Raw genomic sequence first — 23,113 nt, forward strand, 5'->3', positions numbered from 1 at the left:
ATCATCTAGGACAGGTTCACACACGTGGGAAAGCCAGGTCAGACACGAAAACAGCTCTGCTGGCAGACCCTCTGTGGAGAGCCTCACCTAACCTCACAGTGACAGCATGGTCCTCCAACAGCGTCACCCACACCAGGGAGCTGGGCCCTTTCTCCTCCGGAGTTCAAAGGTCTCCTCTACCAGGACTACAGGAGGACTCTCCGGCCAGTCCCCAAGTCCACGGCAAGGACCAGCTGGCCTCCCACTGATCTGATTCAACCACCACTGAGGAAACTCCTCAACTGATCCAAGAAGCAAGCTCTCCTTGTCTGGTGGCCATTTTCCAGGGGTCAGGGGCTGCGGCTCAGCCAGCACACGTCTTTATGAGTTTGAGTCCACACTTTGTTTTCTCATCTTGTCATACATACTGGATCCTGTAACTTCTGTCTGTTCCTCATGACTTCTGCTCATACCATAGTACTTGCTAGCAGCGTTCTCATTTGGGATCTAATCCCTGCATTCCTTCCTGGTTCCTCAAGTCTAAAATAAGCTTCCAGAGTCCAGCCTCATGATCTATAGAGACCTGGACACAGACACAGAAAAGGCTACAGAAGAGGCAGCTCTCCGTTCTCTACAACAAGAAGAGACGTGGCCTTGCCACGGCAAACTTGAAAGGGCTCCCCTCTGTATTAAATTGGCAGGACAATTAAATAGGAAACGTCACTGGAAATAGGAAATAGTTTAATCTAAAATATTCCCACATTGGGGCACCTGGGTGGCACAGCGGTTAAGCGTCTGCCTTCGGCTCAGGGCGTGATCCCGGCGTTCTGGGATCGAGCCCCACATCAGGCTCTTCGGCTATGAGCCTGCTTCTTCCTCTCCCACTCCCCCTGCTTGTGTTCCCTTTCTCGCTGGCTGTCTCTATCTCTGTCGAATGAAAAAATAAAATCTTTAAAAATAAATAAATAAATAAATAAATAAAATATTCCCACATTTTAACTAAGGTCAAATCGTCAGGGCACTAACACGCTACTGATCTGACACTACTTTACCAGGGTCATTTCATCTTCTATACTCGCACTTTACCAGAATGGCTTATTTCTTTTCTTTTAGAGTTGACTGATTGATTACTTATTTATTTATGAGAGACAGAGAATGAATGCGCACGCGAGCACAGGAAGGGGCAGAGAGAGAAAGAATCTCAAGTAGGCTCCATACCTAGCAGGGATCTCAGCGTAGGCACGACCTTGAGATCATGACCTAAGCCAAAATCAAGAGTCGAACACTTAACCGACTGAGCCACCCATGTGCCCCATGAATGGCTTGTTTTTAAGCGCTGCATCTAAAATGCTCACGAAACATGCATTTTTCCTATACTTATCTATTTAAAAAAAAAAAAAAAAGGAAAGCTAAGATTCTGCCCAGTTAAGTTTCAACCTTAACAAGGATATCTCAGCAATTTAAGGAAGTACTAAACCAACAGGTACATCGATAACTTTTACCAAGTTCCTTCCTGTCTGCTGGTCAACTTCTTTCAGACCATGAAACTTTCAGGCCTAGACAAATGAGCCTTAGTTTATCATGATCTAAACCTAGGACAAAGCTAAAATTTCAACTTTTATTATGTGACACTCATCAGTTTTGAGACTAAAACTCTTTCCCTGACCTTTTCTTCTTGCTCAATATTAAAGTCTATACAAAACCCACCAGCTTTGGAAAAACTCCATAGCAGCCACAAACATTCAGGATTCCCTCCCAGGAGGAGGCTCAGCATGAGGCAGCGGGCCTGTGACCAGCTACCAAACAGCCTCTGGGCTGACAGCACCTGCTGACCCCACTGTGCTAGAAGCACGAGAGAGGCGTGGACAGCAACTGGCCACCTGCCAGCACACAGGAAACAACACACACTAGCTGCTGTTACTAGTACTGTTTTTGTTTTACTATTTAAAAATAAAAACACACACACGCTCCGAATTTTTTCAGAAGTGGCAGGATAGTTCTAGTTTTATATAAGAGAAGGAAAATAATTCCATACAAAAAGCAAGAATATGTAATTTTGAAGAAATGCTATTAGTCTCAGCAAATAATAAAACTTACTGGTTATTTCTAAAATATCAATAAATGGTCCCCTAGGTTAATTACAAATATTTCTAGTTAATACATCACTGATGATAAATTATTATGTGCACTTTTTTTCAAGATTCTTACCATACTGTGACTTTTAATGTTCTGAAGTGGTGGGGGTTTTTTTAAAGATTTTATTTATTTATTTATTTGAGAGAGAGAGAAAGAGAGAGAGAGCACAAGCAGTGTGAGGGGCAGAGAGAGAAGCAGGCTCTCCACCAAACAGGGAGTCCATGCGGGGCTTGATCCCAGGACTCGGGGATCATGACATGAGCCAAAGGCAGATGCTTAACCAACTGAGCCACCCGGGCGCCCCTGAAGTGGTCTTTTAAACATAAAAACTAGGGGCACCTGGGTGGTTCAGTTGGCTGAGCGTCTGACTCTTGAATTCAGCTCAGGTCATGATCTTGGGGGGCCTTGAGATAGAGCCCTGCATCTGGCTCCATGCTCAAGGGGGAGTCTGCTTCTCTCTTTCTCTCTCTCCCTCTGTTCCCCCCCGACTCAAGCACCCACACACGTGCTTTCTCTCTCCCAAATAAATAAATCTTTAAAAAAAATAAAAAGTAAAAAAAGTCAAATTAACAGGAAGTGACAATCATAAGGCACCCAGTAAACATTCTCCACATTAAAGGGTCATAAAATCCATGTTTAACTATTTTCCAACCCATTCAGAATTACGTACATTTTATTATTTTTTAAGATTTACTTATTTATTTTAGAGAGTGCACGCACGTGTGCAAGAGCACCGGGGGGGGGGCACAGAAGGCGAGGGGGAGAGAGAGAATCTCGAGCAGACTCTCCACTGAGGTCTGAGCCCAACGCAGGGCTTGATCCCACAACTGCAAGATCATGACCTGAGCCAAAACCAAGAGTCTGACACTTAACCGACTGGGCCACCCAGGTGCCCCCAGAATTACATACATTTTAAAATACAATCTCTTGAGGTTTAAGGGCTAGAACGGCCCCCCGCCACACCACTCTGTGGGTGCAGCCATTACACTGGTGTGTGAGGCAGTGGCGGTCTGTGAGCATCGTACCTTCTTCTCTCTCATGCTGTCAGCCTGCACGGTCTCTAGGCGGGCTTTGAAGTGCTCACGATCCATTCTTAGTTGCTCTAATTCTTGCTCTTTCCTTTCCAGGTCTAGAAGAAGAGAGACATAATAACACTCAGTATTTCAAGTCATGAATCTCCTCTAACAACCCAATGTGCCTAACCTCTTAGAAAAATGGAACACTGGCTACTCAGGTGGAATTATTCACAGAACCAGCCCTTCAATGACCAACATTCTAAATGTTCTGTCTTTGGGTTTCTATCAGTTTTTAGCCCAAACTGGAAAGTACTTTTGTTGTTGTTGTTTTCAGTCTTAGTTTTTAAGACCTCATTTTACTGCCAGACTTGTACTCAAGGCTTTAAGGAAGTGGGTTATGTAAGAGACCGAAGGCAGGGCTGAGAAGCCCGACTGTCTCGTGGCACAGACTTGTATCTGCTCCATAAAAAGCAGAAGGCAGCTCAGTGAGGAGACGGTGCCAGCCGGGGCTGATTCACAGCACTCGTCTCACCAACTGGCAGACTGACTCAGGAGGAAGAGCCGCAGTGGCAGTCAATGGAGGGGTGGCAGCAACAGTGATCAGACAGGAAAAGGCCACAGTGAAAGCAGGGAACTATGGCTTTCTTCCTCTCCACCACATTCATTTAGACGGTGATTCAAACAGCAGCAAAAATCCCCAAGACATCCACGTTAATAAGTCTGAAACCAAAGTTGGATCAATTTTAAATAAAAGATAGTATGATGCAGAAATACTGACATTTAAGGAGCAAAGAAATGTAGAACTTAAAACTTTAAATGCCTTGACTTCAGGCACAGAGAAATCATCAATTTTTATGCTAGCGTACACTGAGATTTGAGGTAGGACACCGCACTCAGAATTAATGGGGCACCTTCTCTGATGAGTAGCAATGCTTGCGGACAGTGACTCCCAAATGTTAGTGTCCACCAGAATCCACTAAAGGGATTGTTCCCAAACCGCTGCTGGGCCTCCCCCATCATTAGAGTTTCCGATCCAGCAGGCCTGAGGTGGCCCTAAGAACCTGCACTTCTAGCAAGTTCCCAGGTGAGGCAGACACCGCCGGTCTAGGAACAGACTTTGAGAAAGACAGCTTCAGGACAACAGCCTGGTCTCTGGTCATTAACAAAATGAAATCAACACACAACCAGCGAGAGCCAGTGAGGGAGTCCAGCCGCAGGAACATGGGGGCGGAAAAACCAGAAGGTAGTGGGAGGCAGCAGCCTGAAAACTGGCACTTCCCTCCACCTGAGAGGGGAGATGGCTGACAGCATGCCCTCCAGTGAGGTGCAGACAAGAGGAGGGGTGCAGCTTCATGGCCCAGGGCTCTGCCAAGAGCAGCAGGGGCAACCCCAAAGCTCTGGAGAAGTGAAGGGAGTCTGCATTTTCCAGGGAACCTTTGCCCTAGAAGGAAGATTAGCACCTAAAGCTAAATACTCAGTTTCAGGTTACAAAACCAGTGGGCAGAACTTCTCGTAAACTGTGTTTCTCAGAAACCGCGTGAAGTGGGACTATCTCTTCTGCCTCAAATCTTTCCTTCTACAATGTATCACACCACAACGGGGACTCTCCCCGGAATTCTACTCTGCCCTCCAAATCCTGGCCACCCAAGAAATCAACTATCAGTCAAGGGCTATGCTTTAAAAGCTACACAGATGCCCTGTGTAACAATGTTAAATGATAACTTATGTTACTTTTAATTATGAATGAACTATGAAGTGCATATGGTCACAAAAAAACAAAATGTAAAAAGGAACTAAAATAAAATAACTAGTGGTGCAAACTTTTCCTTTGTAGTTCACTTTCAAATTTTCTTGTATCATTAAGCTGTATGTCACTCAAATGTGGCAAACAAGATACAAAATTACATCTCTACAAGCCTTGCTATGTATAAAAATATGTAGAAATTAATTCTGGCCACCCAAAAGATTTTCATTAGGGTACCTTCATAATCTTATAGACCTTACCATAGGCTACCATAACAAGGGCACATGGTCAGATGTCCCACTCTCCCCCAGGTACCCCACAGAATTCAAAGTCATCATCTGGGATGCCACACCCACCCATCCCAGGCACCTGGAAGCAGCAGGTGCCTTTCCGCTGTACAAGGCCGCCGCCTTGTGGCCGGAGAGGAGCACTGCCGCCGCCTTCCCACAAAACCCGTTAGTACTTTGCTTTTTCAGCTCGGCCCCCCCCAGTGCCTGCCTCCCTGAACAAACCCCGCAAGGCAGACATTTTCAGTGTTCGTTTTCTGATACACCGCAAATCCCTACAATGGTACATGGAATTTTATAAATATTTGTCACACAAGTGAATTTCACTTCTCTACCCGTTCCTTCTGCTAATCCTTTAATGGAGAAAAATACACTGCCACTTTGATTATAGTCTCATCCTTATAATGAGAATATACCACTTCTGTGATTTTTTTTAAAAGATCAGGGACAGAAAGAATATGGACAGTGAATGATACAGTATATACAGCCTCGATATCAGGATAGGAAAGAAGCTGCCACGCAGCCCACACGGTCTTCTAACTGCTCTTTAGTGCTCACAGTGAAGGAGAATCTCCACTGAACTGACTGAATGAAAGGGCGGCCACGACAGACTCCCAATATGTAGAAACAATCTGTGGCACAGGCCATGTCCACATCGATATGGCTTCTGAAATTCAGTCCCTTTTGGAAAGTTTTAAGAACACAAGAATGGCTCTATCCCTTCATGCTTAACTTATTCATGGGAAGGGTACAGAGAACTATTACCGACAGGAAACAGAGCCACAAATGAGCAGCAGCATTTCTAAAACACTGGGCAAAGAAATGTAAACCATATGAAAGGGGTCAATTTCTCTTACCCTTTCTTTACCCCCCGCATGCTTACAACAAGCATAATAAACTATCAGTTATTTCACGTTAATATGAAAGTACTGTTTTTAACCAAAACAGCTAAAAGTCTCAAATCCAAAATAAAGGGTTTTTAACAGCTCTTAACTTCTCCCTTCATATCACTTTCTAACAGGTTTAGAAACGAATTTACAACTAGCTGCTAATGGACCCGCATCTTCGCTGTGAACTGAGATTTGGAGGGTAGGTAACAAAGCATCACGGGGCGCACAGCTTACGACAGGAACGTCTTCTCCCTACTTCTGGAGGCCACAGGCCTGAGACCAAAGTGTCAGCAGGCCCGGGCTCCCTCTGAAACTTGTGGACAAGGATCCTTCCCTGCTTCCTCCACCTTTCAGTAGCCTCAATCTTCCAAAATTCCCACCTGCCTCCACTGTCACTGGGCCTTCTCCCAGTCTCTTCACATCAGCTTCCCTGTGCACATCTGTCTCTGTGTCCAAATTACTCTTTTATAAGGATACCAGTCAGACTGGATCAGGGCCCACCCTACAGACAGCATTTTCACTTAATCAGCCTGTCAACAATGTAAGTTCAAAAAGTGAAAAAATGAAAAAAAAAGTGAAAAAATGAGAATATTTCAGGATTCATTAAAAGGGGGGGGAGCTTCAGTTAAAGAACTTAAGTCCATTTCAAATCCTTCTACACACTATAAGGCAGCCAAACAACACTTTAATTGTCAATTTTTTTAAACAAATCAAAGGGGGTGGGGGTTAAGAGTTGGAACCAGAACATGGAAATAGCATTTTTTTTTTTCCTGTATTGCCAAAAATCTGCTCCCCAAACCACTCTTCTTCTTCTAACTTAAAGGCCACTGGAGTTCTCTTTCATAAGATGAAGAAAATGGGAGGGAGTTAAGATGGCGGAGGAGTAGGAGACACCGTTTTCAGCCGGTCCCCCGAGTCGAGCTGGATAGGTACCAGACCAGCCTAAACAACCACGGAACCAGCCTGAGACGCAGGAAGATACATCTGGATCTCTACAAATGAACATCTCCAGCGCTGAGTATTGAGGTACGAAGCGGGGAGCCATGAAACTGTGCACAGATATCGGAAGATAAACGGAAGGGGGAGGGAGCTGCCGCGTTCGGGCGCCGGGAAGCGGTAGCCACTTGCAGGGTGGAGCGGGCGGGGCTCGTGGACGGCACCCGCAAAACAGCAGACTGAGACCGTGAGCCGGGTGCGCGCGCCACCAGGCATCTCGCGGAACACCGGAATCCCGGTGCGCTCACTGGATCCAGACTGAGACCGGGAGATCCGGGAGCGCGCGCGGGGCGGCTGGCGGCTGGCGGCGTTAGAAACACAAAGGACAGAGACGCGCCGGCCCTGGAAGTGAGGGCTGGGACGCCGGGTGTGGGGCGCACATCCCGGACGCTGCAGGGTTGAGCAGCACCAACAGAAACAGAGTTAAAGTGGCCAGAGCATCAGTGGAGAACGGGCCGCAATCCCTCTGTTCTGTGACAGAGGCTGAAATTTGGCCGCTGCTGCTCTGACTCTCAGAAGAGGCACAGCAAACCGCCAGGGAAAGCCGCCAGAGAACAAAAGCCTGGAAATACCGGCTCAGGGAGTGCCCATCCCCATCCCCCCTCGCAGGGGACGCGGAGACTCTACCCAAACAGGGCTGCCTGAGTATCAGCGCGGCAGGCCCCTCCCCCAGAAGGCAGGCTGAAAAATCAAGAAGCCCACAACCGGAGGCGCCTGGGTGGCGCAGTCATTGAGCGCCTGTCTCCGGCTTAGGGCGTGATCCCGGCGTTCCGGAAAGGAGTCCCTCATCGGGCTCCTCCGCTGGGAGCCTGCTTCTTCCTCTCCCACTCCCCTGCTTCTGTTCCCTCTCTCGCTGGTTGGCTGCCACATAAATAAATAAATAAAATCTTTAAAGAAGAAGCCCACATCCCTAAGATCCCTATAAAACAAGGGGCACGGCCTGGGACCCAGTCAATAATTTGGGCTCTGGAAACCCCGCAACCTCTCTTCATCAGAATGACAAGAAGGAGAAGCCCCCCCCAGCAAAGAAAAGACAGTGAGACTGTGGCCTCTGCCACAGAAATAATGGATATGGATGTAACCAAATTATCAGAAATGGAATTCAGAGTAACGATGGTCAAAATGATGAGTAGAATTGAAAAAACTATTAACGAAAAGGTTACTGAGAATATAGAATCCCTAAGAACAGAAATGAGAGCGAATCTGACAGAAATTAAAAATTCTATGAGCCAAATGCAGGCAAAACTAGAGGCTCTGACGGCCAGGGTCGCAGAAGCAGAGGAACGGGTTAGTGAATTGGAGGATGGGTTAATAGAGGAAAAAATGAAAATAGAAGATGGTCTTAAAAAAATCCACGCCCACGAATGTAGGTTACGGGAGATTACTGACTCAATGAAACAATCCAATGTTAGAATCATCGGCATCCCCGAGGGGGTGGAGAAAAACAGAGGTCTAGAAGAGATATTTGAACAAATTGTAGCTGAAAACTTCCCTAATCTAGCAAGGGAAACAAACATTCGTGTCCAAGAGGCAGAGAGGACCCCTCCCAAGCTCAACCATGACAAACCTACGCCACGTCACGTCATAGTGCAATTCGCAAATATTAGATGCAAGGATACAGTATTGAAAGCGGCCAGGGCAAAGAAATTTCTCACGTACCAAGGCAAAAGCATCAGAATTACGTCAGACCTGTCTACACAGACCTGGAATGAGAGAAAGGGTTGGGGGAGCATATTTAAAGCTCTTTCAGAGAAAAACATGCAGCCAAGGATCCTTTACCCAGCAAGGCTGTCATTCAGAATTGATGGAGAAATAAAGACATTTCAGAATCGCCAGTCACTAACCAATTTTGTAACCACGAAACCAGCCCTACAGGAGATATTACGGGGGGTTCTATAAAAGTAAAAAGGCCCCAAGAGTGATACAGAACAGAAAGTCACAGCCAATACAAACAAAGACTTTACTGGCAACATGGCAACATTAAAATCATATCTCTCAGTACTCAGTCTTAATGTAAATGGTTTGAACCATCCCATAAAACGCCACAGGGTTGCAGATTGGATAAAAAGAAATGACCCATCCATTTGCTGTCTACAAGAGACTCATTTCAAACCCAAAGATGCATTCAGACTGAGAGTAAGGGGATGGAGTACCATCTTTCATGCAAATGGACCTCAAAAGAAAGCTGGGGTAGCAATTCTCATATCAGATAAATTGGATTTTAAACTACAGACTATAGTTAGAGATGCAGAAGGGCACTATATTATTCTTAAGGGAAATATTCAACAAGTGGATATGACAATTATAAATATATATGCCCCCAACAGGGGAGCAGCAAGATACACAAGCCAACTCTTAACCAGAATAAAGAGACATATAAATAAAAATACATTAATAGTAGGGGACCTCAACACTCCACTATCAGAAATAGACAGAACACCCTGGCAAAAACTAAGCAAAGAATCAAAGGCTTTGAATGCCATACTCGACGAGTTGGACCTCTTAGATATATATAGAACACTACACCCCAGAACCAAAGAATACTCATTCTATTCTAATGCCCATGGAACATTCTCAAGAATAGACCATGTTCTGGGACACAAAACAGGTCTCAACCGATACCAAAAGACTGAAATTATCCCCTGCATATTCTCAGACCACAACGCTCTGAAATTGGAACTCAACCACAAGGAAAAATTTGGAAGAAACTCAAACACTTGGAGACTAAGAACCATCCTGCTCAGGAATGACTCGATAAACCAGGAAATCAAAAATCAAATTAAACAATTTATGGAGACCAATGAGAATGAAAATACAACAGTCCAAAACCTATGGGATACTGCAAAGGCAGTCCTAAGGGGGAAATACATAGCCATCCAAGCCTCACTCAAAAGAACAGAAAAATCTAAAATGCAGTTTTTATATTCTCACCTCAAGAAGCTGGAACAGCAACAGAGGGACAGGCCTAATCCACGCACGAGGAAGCAGTTGACCAAAATTAGAGCTGAAATCAATCAAGCAGAAACCAGAAGTACAGTAGAGCAGATCAACAGGACTAGAAGCTGGTTCTTTGAGAGAATCAATAAAATTGACAGACCACTGGCAAGACTTATCCAAAAGAAAAGAGAAAGGACCCAGATTATTAAAATTATGAATGAAAAAGGAGAGGTCACGACAAGCACCATTGAAATTGGAAGGATTATTAGAAATTTTTATCAACAGCTATATGCCAATAAACTAAGCAATCTGGAAGAGATGGAATCCTTCCTGGAAACCTATAAACTACCAAGATTGAAACAGGAAGAAATTGATTGCTTAAACAGGCCAATTAATTATGAAGAAATTGAGTCAGTGATAAACAACCTTCCAAATAACAAAACTCCAGGTCCGGACGGTTTTCCTGGGGAATTCTACCAAACATTCAAAGAAGAAATAATACCTATTCTCCTAAAGCTATTTCAAAAAATAGAAACAGAAGGAAAGCTACCAAACTCATTCTATGAGGCCAATATTACCTTGATCCCCAAACCAGGCAAAGACCCCATCAAAAAGGAGAATTACAGACCGATTTCCCTAATGAATATGGACGCCAAAATCCTCAACAAGATACTTGCTAATAGAATCCAACAGTACATTAAAAGGATTATCCATCACGATCAAGTGGGATTCATACCTGGGATGCAAGCGTGGTTCAATATTCGCAAATCAATCAGCGTGATACATCATATCAACAAGAAAAGACTCAGGAACCATATGATCCTCTCAATCGATGCCGAAAAAGCATTTGACAAAATACAGCATCCTTTCCTGATTAAAACCCTTCAGAGTGTAGGAATAGAAGGTACATTTCTCAATCTCATAAAAGCCATCTATGAAAAGCCTACTGCAAATATTATTCTCAATGGGGAAAAGCTGGAAGCCTTTCCCTTAAGATCAGGAACTCGACAAGGATGCCCACTCTCGCCACTATTATTCAACATAGTACTAGAAGTCCTTGCAACAGCAATCAGACGACAAAAAGGGATCAAAGGTATTCAAATTGGCAAAGAAGAAGTCAAAATGTCTCTCTTTGCAGATGACATGATACTCTACATGGAAAACCCAAAAGAAGCCACTCCCAAACTATTAGAAGTTATAGAGCAATTCAGTAACGTGGCAGGATACAAAATAAATGCTCAGAAATCAGTTGCATTTCTATACACGAATAACGAGACCGAAGAAAGAGAAATTAGGGAATCCATCCCATTTACAATAGCACCAAAAACCATACGTTACCTTGGAATTAACTTAACCAGAGACGTAAAGGACCTATATTCTAGAAACTATAAATCACTCTTAAAAGACATTGAGGAAGACATAAAAAGATGGAAAGATATTCCATGCTCATGGATCGGAAGAATTAACATAGTTAAAATGTCCATGCTACCCAGAGCAATCTACACTTTCAATGCTATCCCGATCAAAATACCAAGGACATTTTTCAAAGAACTGGAACAAACAGTCCTTAAATTTGTATGGAAACAGAAAAGGCCCCGAATCTCCAAGGAACTGTTGAAAAGGAAAAACAAAGCTGGGGGCATCACAATGCCGGATTTCGAGCTGTACTACAAAGCTGTGATCACAAAGACAGCATGGTACTGGCACAAAAACAGACACATAGACCAATGGAACAGAATAGAGAGCCCAGAAATGGACCCTCGGCTCTTTGGGCAACTAATATTTGATAAAGCAGGAAAAAACATCCAGTGGGAAAAAGACAGTCTCTTCAATAAATGGTGCTGGGAAAATTGGACAGCTACATGCAAGAGAATGAAACTTGACCACTATCTCACACCATACACAAAAATAAACTCCAAATGGATGAAAGACCTCGATGTGAGACAGAAATCCATCAAAATTCTAGAGGAGAACATAGGCAACAACCTCTACGACATCGGCCAAAGCAACCTTTTTCATGACACATCCCCAAAGGCAAGAGAAACAAAAGATAAAATGAATTTATGGGACTTCATCAAGATTAAAAGTTTCTGCACAGCCAAGGAAACAGTCAGAAAAACTAAGAGGCAGCCCACGGAATGGGAGAATATATTTGCAAATGACACTACAGATAAAGGACTGGTATCCAAGATCTACAAAGAACTTCTCAAACTCAATACACGAGAAACAAATAAACAAATCAAAAAATGGGCAGAAGATATGAACAGACACTTTTCCAATGAAGACATACAAATGGCTAACAGACACATGAAAAAATGTTCAAAATCATTAGCCATCAAGGAAATTCAAATCAAAACCACACTGAGATACCACCTTACGCCAGTTAGAATGGCAAAAATAGACAAGGCAAGAAACAACAATTGTTGGAGAGGATGTGGAGAAAGGGGATCCCTCCTACATTGTTGGTGGGAATGCAAGTTGGTACAGCCACTCTGGAAAACAGTGTGGAGGTCCCTTAAAAAGTTAAAAATTGAGCTACCCTATGACCCAGCCATTGCACTACTGGGTATTTACCCCAAAGATACAGACGTAGTGAAGAGAAGGGCCATATGCACCCCAATGTTCATAGCAGCAATGTCCACAATAGCTAAATTGTGGAAGGAGCCGAGATGCCCTTCAACAGATGACTGGATTAAGAAGTTGTGGTCCATATATACAATGGAATATTACTCAGCTATCAGAAAGAACGAGTTCTCAACATTTGCTACAACATGGACAGCACTGGAGGAGATAATGCTAAGTGAAATAAGTCAAGCAGAGAAAGACAACTATCATATGATTTCTCTCATCTATGGAACATAAGAACTAGGATGATCGGTAGGGGAAGAAAGGGATAAAGAAAGGGGGGGTAATCAGAAGGGGGAATGAAACATGAGAGACTATGGACTATGAGAAACAAACTGAGGACTTCAGAGGGGAGGGGGGTGGGGGAATAGGATAGACCGGTGATGGGTAGTAAGGAGGGCACGTATTGCATGGTGCCCTGGGTGTTATACACAACTAATGAATCATTGAGCCTTACATCGGAAACCGGGGATGTACTGTATGGTGACTAACATAATATAATAAAAAATCATTTAAAAAAAAAAAAAAAGATGAAGAAAATGTGTGACTAACAGTAATTTGCTCTATACTGGCATTGCCAATGGACTTGGCAGCACCTTGTATCACTAATTTCAACATCTGAGGGTTGGAGCTCCTTAGTCTACCTGTAAATTAACAAGGAAAAGGGTCAGATTTTGTCCTTTGCATATCCCTAGATTACCTAGCAGTGCTTGACAGATGCCAGGCAGACAGTGAACACCTCCCTGATGGACTTATCAACTACATTCACTGAACACTTGAAAATAAATACCATCACAAAAAACTAAGATCAATTTTGCTGAAGTCAAATGAGTTCTGTTAACCTATTTCTCAAACCAGAGAGTCAGGAAATGTTTTCATTTATTGGCATACAAATGCAAAGGTAACGACTGGGTGTCAGGAGTGATATATTCAAATAATGTATGTCTCTACTTTCTCCATCTTGGCTACCTTCCCACCTCCTCTGTCCATAAGCCCCTTTAAGTCTCTCTTCTCTCCCAGTCCCCTAGATCCACTCTCCACCATGCTCTGTGTTCCCAAGAGGCTAAAGTCATCATCCACAGCACCCCGCCTCCCTGGCTTTTGGCTTCCTGTTAGATTCGGACAGTGACAGGCTCCACAGGGACCAGGGATGAGAAGAGTCCTGATGGGACATTTCCTTCTCCACTGTGTCATTCCTGCCAATCTTCCAACACCAGTAACTTCACCTTCTGGGTGAGGCCCCCGCCCTCCTCCACATCTGGCAGCTCTCGGGGAGGCCCTGGCAACCCACTCCTCTAGTTCCCAGGCCTTTGTGACCCTCGTGTGAGTTCCCCAAACCCTGCCCACACCTGCCTGTCCTCATTACATTATACTTTATGTTGCCCCTTTTGTTCCTGCCAAAATATGGATGTGAGACACTCTGACATTATCTCACTTGGGTCACAATAAACTTTTAGTCATTATTTGATTTTTAAAAATCTCTTTTTTTAACGACTTTATTTTTAAGTCATCTCTACACCCAACGTGGGGCTCAAACTTACAACCCCAATATCGAGAGTTGCACACTCCACTGACTGAGCCAGCCAGGCAACCCAATAATCCCTTCTTGGCATTCACTCTTTCATCCTACTTTCATGATTCTCTCTCTTGGTCCATGGACCAGAAATAATCATTCTTCTCTGAGCTGCAATAGAGGTCTCCCTCTTCTCATTAACACCAAACTCTTGGGAAATTAATCTCAAAACACCCACCAACACTTTAAGAGACCATGTAGTATAGTGGTTTTCAAACCCCACTGCTAACAACCCAAGAGGGCCTAAAGGATACATATGTTTCCATTTTACAATGTTTTTCAAGCTTTTTATTTGGGAATACTTTCAAACTTACAAAATATTGCATCAGTAAAAATAATACAAACGATACCCATATTCCCCTTACCCAGACTTTTGTACTGGCAAGATTTCGCATTTGCTCATCATTGGTACCACATACACACACACACACACACACACACAATACACGTTCTGAGCCAGGTGAGGGTAAGTTACATATACTATAAGTACTGCAGTGAGTATTTCCCAAGAATAGGGATAATGTCCTAGATATTATCTCTGTCCGGTTGTCAACTTCAGAAAAATTAGTATTAATATTTTATCTAATCTGCCACTGACATTCAAATTCTGTCAAATGAACCAAAATTGCCCTTTACGGCAATTTTTCATTCCCGGTACAACAACCCGTCCAGGGTCAGGTATGGCCTTTAGTTGTATCTTTAGCCTCCTTTAATTTGGACCACCTCCATAGCCTGTCTTTACTGTATGACATTACAATGTGTTTTTAACAATTTAGAAATCACAACCACCTCTTTGGAAGGACTTCCATTCCCAGGCATGATGGTGAGATAGCAGATCAATCTTCCCACGAGAATAATTTAAAAAGTGGAATTTAAACAAACTAACTCCTCTGAAGGTAGCTGAAGGTTACTGAGTCACAGGGGCCCTCAGGCCAGGACCTAGAGAGGGGAAACGTGCAGCGAGGCGTGGGAGCCCAGCCTCCCACCCCACTCCTCCCAGGGACCTTGGCATACTCCACAGCAGCACAGGCAAAGAGGCACAAAGCTGGGCAGAGGGGTCAGTGGCCGGCACGGAGCTGGGAAATGAAAATGAACTACAGAGCTGTGGGACAGCCAAGACTTGCGGTGAGCTATGATCCCAGAGGAGACGGAAGCACAGAAAAATGAGCTGACGTCAGAACCATCTCCTTCTTCCAGGTGCTCAGCAATGCATAAGCAGCACAGAGGCTGGAGAGGTGGGCAGACAGTGGGGGGGGGGGGGCAGGACTTGCTAGAGAAAAACACTATCATCCAAAGTCTCTACAAGTTTTCACTTTAAAAAAATCTATCAATCAACAAAAATTACCAAGATTACCAAGAGGGAAAATAGACACTACAAGCAGACCAATAGGTGATCCAGCTAATGGATTTACCAGATTCAGACTTTAAAATAATTATGATTAATGTTCCAGCAAAAAGGCAAAAAGAGAATTCCATCCAGGAACTGGAACAAAACACAACCAAGTAAAACTCAATATAAAAACTAATAATACGAATATGAACAGTATAAAAATAAATAATAAAACTAATGAAGGTTTCAGAATCAAATCCACACATATACAGCCATTTAGAACAAAACCAACCCTGTACTACAGGAAGGGAAGACTGTCTTTTCAATAAATGGTGCTGGGCCAGTTGGCCACATGTGGCTAACATGAATCACATAATACCTTCATCATCGCAGAAAGTTCTACTGGACCGTGCTGACACACACACATTTTAAATTACACAAAATAACTTTTTTCTGTTGCTAAAGAAAATCAGTCAAACCTCTCCCCACTGTACCATGGCTGCACCAGTTTATATTCATCACTGACGATCATGGAACAAAACAAGGCTGGTTCACATTAGTAACACCTAAACATGTATTTAAATAAATAAATTCTAAAAGGCTAAAACTAATGTTGCAGATTTTAAAGTGTCAGAAATGAGACTGCAATTTATGTTTGGCGTCGACAGGAAGTGTCTGGGTTGAGTATCCGACATCTGCCACTAAGATGTAGAGTTGTTTCTGAACTGTATCATCTAACAGAGCAAAGGCAGCAGATGCATTTGGAAAGTGTTCTGTAGGACGGGCCGAATGGCTTTTCCACCCTCTCTCCAGATGAACCCGTGCCAGTAAGACAGGCAAGGAATTATTAGACCTGTGACTTCACTGTGAAACAAAAACGCCCAACCCCACTGGCCTCAAGCTTCCAGATCAGTTTCATTGAAAAGCATCCCGATGCTGCAAAGTGAAATGTTTAAAAACTTCACCATATGCAATTCCTCATCTCTGTGATTTATGTCTTTTCCTTGCTACTTAACAACTAAAACTAAAAACAGAAATTGGACCCCTAAGACGGTACTGCATCTGTTTTCCAAAATTTTTAATATTACATTTTGTTTTCATCCAAACAATGTCATTGTACCGATTTTATAAGTAATGTTCTAAACAGAGTTTTCTAAATATGCAGAAAAATATAACTTTCATTTATTTTACATATTAAGTCACATATTAAATAGGATTTTACTTTTTAAAAAATAGGATTCTAGGGGCGGCTGGGTGGCTCAGTCGGTTAGCGTCCCACTCTTGATTTCAGCTCAGGTCATGACCTCAGGGTTGTGAGATCAAGCCCCATGCTGGGCTCCACACTCAGCAGGAGGTCTGCTTGAAGTTCTCTCCCTCTGCCCCTCCCCCACTCATACACGCACATGCATGCTCCCTAAAATAAATAAGTCTTTACGAAATAGAGGACTCTAGTTTAAAACAAATATTTTTGACACACATTGACACAGTGCCAACTCCGTCATTGTTAGACGAACAGATGCAAAAGGGTGAGAGACAAGGGGTGAGCTACCTTTTACCAAGTACTTCCAAGTCTCTGCTTTGCCAAGGTCATCTTACGGAAGCTTGAGGACACCATGAGTATCCCTATTTTACCAAGATAAGAAAGAATAAGAATTCAAACGAGGTCAGTCATACTCCAAATCTCCCTACACCTTTCCCAAATTCACAGAGTAACGCTGTTCAAGCCAGAATGGAAACTGCTGCATCAAGAACAGAACACTTTCTTCACTCCACCACGTGTTCAGGGGCCCCTCCACCTGAAGAGGTCCTCTTCCCTGAGCCGCATGCTACGCCATGCACTTCCCAAAGAGACTCCTGAGGTAAGCGTCACTGTCGCCATTTTACAGACAGGGGACATCTGAGAGTTCGTCCGAAGTGTACAGACCACTCCGTATTTCCACTGCCAAGCTCTGCACTCACTTCTTCACCAAGACTAGTCATTTCTTTGAGTGTCCCTTCCATGCCATCCACACAGCCATAATCCCACAGTCGAGTGAGTGCAAGACCTTCCTTGGTGAGCACTCTATCACTAATTCTCCTTCATCTGCCACCCAATTCTTCAAACTTATCCTCCACTCGGATACAAAAATCATTCCCCTGAAAATGTAATCTTAGTCGCTATTTTGATATCATTTCCATGGGGTAACTTCCACCTGCCTCTCATCTCAAATTAAAAACAACAAGCTACAATTATTTTGTCTTCTATAAACTACTGACATTTACTGACCTTGACTCTGCTATACCCCAATTCTTGCTCATGTATCAAGGAGAAAAACTAGCTTATTAGCCAGCAATCAACTCCGTCTCTCTCATCTGTGACTTTCACACACGCCATCACCCCAGCTGAAAACACCTTCCTCTTATCCTTCTAACAAAGCATGCCTTGCTCCTCAATGCTCATCTATTCCCAGAAGATTTCAGGCAACAGCCTTGCCAGTATGATTCCAGATTCCACCATTTACCTGCCCGGATTCCTAAAGGGAGTTACTATGCTAGAGTCAGAATTAAGTCCCATTCACTACTTGACACTCGTTTTATCAACATGCGTCCTTTAGGGCCTGAGCCCATCCAAGCCAACCATACCTACACTCCAAAAGAAGCTTCCCCTTGAACCAGTACAGTTGCCCTCTACTCTCTCCCTGCATTCATTCCTCCCTTTGTCACTTTCTAAGCTGAGAAGCGTACACAAACCGTAGAAGCAAAAGGAGCTCTGATACTGGTCAAAGCCAAGAGACCTCCTGGACCATGGGGCCAGGAGGGCAGATGGATCGACGTGTCCAGCAGCTTTGCTGCCACCTTATGATCCTTGGATTGTCTCTGGGGGAGCCATTCTCAAGGCCAGGGCTCACGTGATTTGTCTCAGAGGGCCCAAGGAAGAGTCACCAGACCTAGTCCTTACCAAAAAAAAAAAAAAAAAAAAGGAGGGAATCTTTGTTTTCCTTCATGTCACCCAAGTAGCAAAAATTCAACAGCCAAAACTGAGCAAAAGATGCCCTAGGAGGACATATTCTAGGCTAAGCCTCAGGCCAGAGAAGCAGAAGCCTTCAAGAGCCAGCTGAAGTTCCAAGTTCACAGTAAAGCCTCCAGCACGAGCATGCACCAAGTCCACTTTGTCCACTTTGATCCTCCCTTTCTCTTCACACCCAGGTGCCTATACCACACTAGTTTCATGAGCTAACAAGCAATTTAGAAAGAAGAACATGCAGAGACGGGGTGGGAAGTCCCTCAGGACCAAATAGTGGGGCACAGAGAATACAATGGGAGGCAAAAACAGGGGCCCTGCCCTCCCACCGACTTACACAGTGGGATGACAATGAAACGACTTTATGTGAAGGAACAGTATGGTGTGAGTCAGAGGTAGGAAAGTAGAACTCTGTCCTGCAGTTTGTTAGGCCGGGCCAACAGAGGTATAAAGCCAGCTGCCACGTTAACAGGAAACAATCTTTCTCCCAAGAACACGCTGCGACAGTAAAGTGTCCCAACGACCCCTTCCAGTGACTACTGATTTCTTATTCACAAAAAGCTTACTTTGTAAAATCCCAGACTGTCAGAAATTTTGCTGTTTGGAATTAGACCAGTAAAAGGAAACATCCTAGTGTCCCCGGCAGGATCAAAGTCACAGGGACAAAGGAGGCAGCCTTGATTTCTAGCTAGCTGCAGAGCTTCAAATAAGGGATTTCCAGCACAATGTTCTACACCGATCTCAACTTCGTAGTTTTCAAAGAAACAAGGCCTGGGTCCACTGCAGTGGGACATGGTGATGGCCCACACACAGACCTACCTTGCTTGGATTCCATCAAAATGTAGTTTAGTGCACTTCACCTGAATTCCACCCTTTCCCAAAATGCACAACAACTCTAGCTCTTTTGTTGACAAGTTGCCCACAGTTCCTCTGGGGTGTGGTCCCCCTCATGGCAACAAGCCAATAAACCTGACCTTGTCAGACTACGGGTGTTCCTGATGGCTGCAGGCTGATTAGGCTAGGACAAACATTGAGAATTTGAAACAATGGTGAACCAAGCAAGAAGAAATGCCAAGAAAGAGTTGGATACAGGACCCTAAATAAGCCTGGGGGTCTGGGCCAAACCTAGGGCCAGAGATAAACCTAGGAGCCCCTGGCATCAAGATGGGAACTAAAGCTGTATACGCGTGAGCTCGCCCACGGAAAAGCCGTGGAGCGAGGAGACAGGGCCCCAGGCCTGAACCTCAGGCAGCTCCACTAGCGGAAAGGCTGCTGCAGAGGACGCATCAGCAATGCAAACCAAGATGAAGCGGCCAGAGAGCAAGGTCCCACAGGGCCTGAGGACCGTGAGGCAAAAGCTCCTAAAGTCTAAGTCACCACAGATGCGTTTGTGGCCCTCACTCTCATATGTACCACAGTTTTGGTTTTGTGATCTCTAAGATTGACTCGTGCTAACCAATTCATGAGACCCTGATGTAATCTGCAGAATGCCAGCTTATTAATTTGCAGAGAAATATAACCACTCAGCACTGCTGACATACTCTGCTACAGGTCAGCACCTTCCTTCCCTGAAGATAAGTGCATGTGGGTGACTAGCTGCTCTCAGAAGGTCACTGGTTGAGCATGGGATCAGAGCCAGGGACTAAGAAGAAATGACCTGGAGCCACGGTATAACCAGTAACCTAGAGCACATCCTGCAGGGTCTCCATGGGAGACAAAATCCCAGATGTTGAGATTTGTGGAAAGGACTGCTTACAAAGAGGAGAGCAAGGGCTGGTGAAGCACCAAGACTAGCAACAGCCCTCCAAATGGAGGAATTGGAGAAAAACTGTTACCAGAGCCCAGCGAGAGCTGAGACTGTCAAGGAGGTCCTAGGGTGGGAGTTACAGCTGTGGAAGAAGCAGGAGGAAACACCCCAACCTCTCTCTCTGCCCATCATGCCTTCCACTGGTGAACCCTGCTGGCAGTCAGCAAGGAAATCAGAGGCAGGCAGTGTGCAGAAGTCCCTGTCCAGAGCACGCCACAGGGCAGCAGGGGGCGGATCTGAGCATTCCAAAGAGAAACTAAGCAGGACAGGGGACTGTGGTGACCCTGAGCATTTTCCCTTCTAATTGTGCATGGCTGCCCTCTTGACCACGTACATCTGCACAAACCAGAAACATATACTATTGAATCCAGATACCTTCTTGTCTGCACCAGTGCTGGAGACACACCCTGGGCCCCTCAGAAACACTTCTCCTAGAGACCGTGCAGGGATGGTGAAGGCCAATGGAGGGTGCTGGACCGGCCATAAGCACCAAAGGCTGATTTAACCGTAATTCAGCCTCAATTAGGCAAGCACAGAATCAATCCCAGACTCTAAGAACTTCAATAGGCTCCCAGACTGATACCTGACGTAATGGCTCGGGTCAAACCTCAAACTCTGAATGGACAAATCCTGGCAAATCTGGACTTAAATCAGTGCTAGAAACTGACGTGTCGGGGCTGGTGGGGCACCTGGGTGGCTCAGTCACCACCTCTGACTCCTGTTTTCGGCTCAGGTCAGGACCTCAGGATTGTGGGATCAAGTCCCCATCAGGCTTCGAGCTCAGCAGAGAGTCTGCCTGGAATTCTCTCGCTCCCTCTGCCCCTCCCACCCTCTAAAATAAATAAATAAATCTTAAAAAAAAGAACCTGACCTGTCCATTCACCTAGAAACAAGTAAATACACACCTATCTCTACAAACACATTTAACTCCATCAAGGTTTCCACATGGCAAGATCTTTAATTTACACAAGCACTTGAGTTTTAGAGTAGAGCTTTTCAATTAGAAGAATATCAAATTTTTATGTCAAGGATGAGAGGTGGAAAGAGAAGAGAAACTCCAGAAAACCGGCCACCCTTCCTCCACCGCCAACTTACACATGTCTGAGCAAGCCAATCCAGGGCGCCTCTCTTCCTTACCTCCCATCCGACTCTCCCAAATGTAATCATAAGGACTGTAACAGCGTTTAAGGTCTATGTACCACTGCTCTACAGTTGTTCCCGTAAGATCAACCTGCTGGTGCAGACTGCTGTCACCGTCGATGACTGCTAAATGTAAGACTCACTTTTTTCTACAATCTTTAATTTCTGGAAGCTTTCCAGCACTTCCCCGTTTAGTATTCGGGGTAAGAAGTCCCGGATCTGCATTACTTCAGTTGTCAGCCGTTCCAGGTCCTTCTTTCTGACTTTAACGAATTCCTCTTTAGTCCCCACGTGCTAAAAGAACAAGCAGATTTTAACACTGTTACATCTCTCTCCGGATGACTGCGGCCCGAGTCGGCTGGCTTCCTTTCTTTGACGCCTCCTGTTCATAAAGGCTTCAGAAGCACGTCTTTACCCACCATGCCCTCTGCTCTGCAGACTTCAAAGTGGGAGCCAGTTTTTGTTTTTATCTGCACACGAGGCCCTCCCCTGGAAAGCCAAAGTTGCCGGCGCTGTTTCTGTCCGCGCTGGCGCCCAGCTCCCGGGGAGGAAGCGGAAGTTCACGGGCTCGCACGGGTGCGCCGGGCCCAGCGGCTCGCAGGTTAGCCGTCTCCACCCTTCATGGGTGTCAGGCCACAAACAGAGGCCGGGCAGGCTGGGTGACCTTCTCCGGCGAACCCCGTGCACCGGACAGAAGCAGGCTCCAAGTCCGGGTCTCTCCCACCCCCGGTGCAGCGGAGGCCACAGCGCGGGGACCTGGGGCCCACGCTGTCGTGCACCCGGCGCTGAAGGCCGGGCTCGGGACACACCTCCCACCGTCGCGCCCCCTGCCCCAGCGCGCAGACCCCCGCGGCTGGCGGCAGGGGTCCCCGCCAGGCCCCAACCCCATCCCAGGGTCACCACAAAGCGCGGGAAAGCCAACGGTGGCATCCCAAGCCTCCTCACTGACCCGGCAGGCCTCCTCAACGCCGCCTGCCTCTCCCATGGCCGCCGCCGCAGCCTTGGCTCCGTGCGCCTGCGCAGCGGCGCGCCCTCTGACACCTCACGCCCGAAAGCGCGGGAACGCGTCCACGCCGGGGTCGGAAGACGGAGAGCAGCGAGGCTCAAACCTCTAAGAGTCTGAGCCGCATTCTAGGCCCCGCAGACGAGGGCTGGGGTCGTCGAGATCCCGCGTCGGCTCTCCTGGCTTAACCGGGTTTTTAAACTGGTTAACTGCAGAGTAGAAGGACAGTGAGACCCAAGTGCAAATGTCAAGTTAAATAAGTCGAACTGGACCTTTCCTGTTTGGCAAGGGACGCTACTCTAAGGGGCGATACTTTGAAGGGAACCGCCAGCACGCGGCCGGCAGCTACGCTCCATCGCTGGGCTCTAAGCTCCATCAGCAAGGCTCGAAGCTTTCTGACAGCAGGTTCCTCGTCTGCCCTGGACAGAGAGAGTCAGTCCAGCCAGCTGGCTAAGCAACTGAGACGACCACCATAAATTGGAAGATGTCACCTCCTCCATTCACTTGTCCCCACATGCCCACCAAGTTTGCAAAATAGGGTGCAGCCTGTGGTTTCAAATGTACTGGGTTACTACACAACTAAGACTTCGTCTGTTTCTGAAACTGGCGGGGAGCCAACAGCGCACGAGTCCCCTGAATGTATCCGAGG

The 23,113-nt window shown here is 45.5% G+C and overlaps 1 protein-coding gene across 1 annotated transcript in view; it reads right to left on the reverse strand.

Moving 5' to 3' along the window:
- Nucleotides 1–23,113, reverse strand: part of HSF2BP (heat shock transcription factor 2 binding protein) — a 104,062-nt gene that overhangs the window by 79,699 nt on the left and 1,250 nt on the right. The window contains exons 2-4 of the mRNA XM_026496572.4: nucleotides 22,411–22,673; nucleotides 21,605–21,755; nucleotides 3,141–3,244 (exon numbers count right to left, since the gene is read on the reverse strand). Of these exons, the coding sequence (XP_026352357.1) occupies nucleotides 3,141–3,244; nucleotides 21,605–21,755; nucleotides 22,411–22,446 (291 nt within the window). The 5' untranslated portion in view covers nucleotides 22,447–22,673. The remainder of the gene's footprint in view (nucleotides 1–3,140; nucleotides 3,245–21,604; nucleotides 21,756–22,410; nucleotides 22,674–23,113) is intronic.

Source organism: Ursus arctos, unplaced genomic scaffold (genome assembly GCF_023065955.2).
Source record: "Ursus arctos isolate Adak ecotype North America unplaced genomic scaffold, UrsArc2.0 scaffold_4, whole genome shotgun sequence".
NCBI classification, from domain to species: Eukaryota; Metazoa; Chordata; class Mammalia; order Carnivora; family Ursidae; genus Ursus; species Ursus arctos.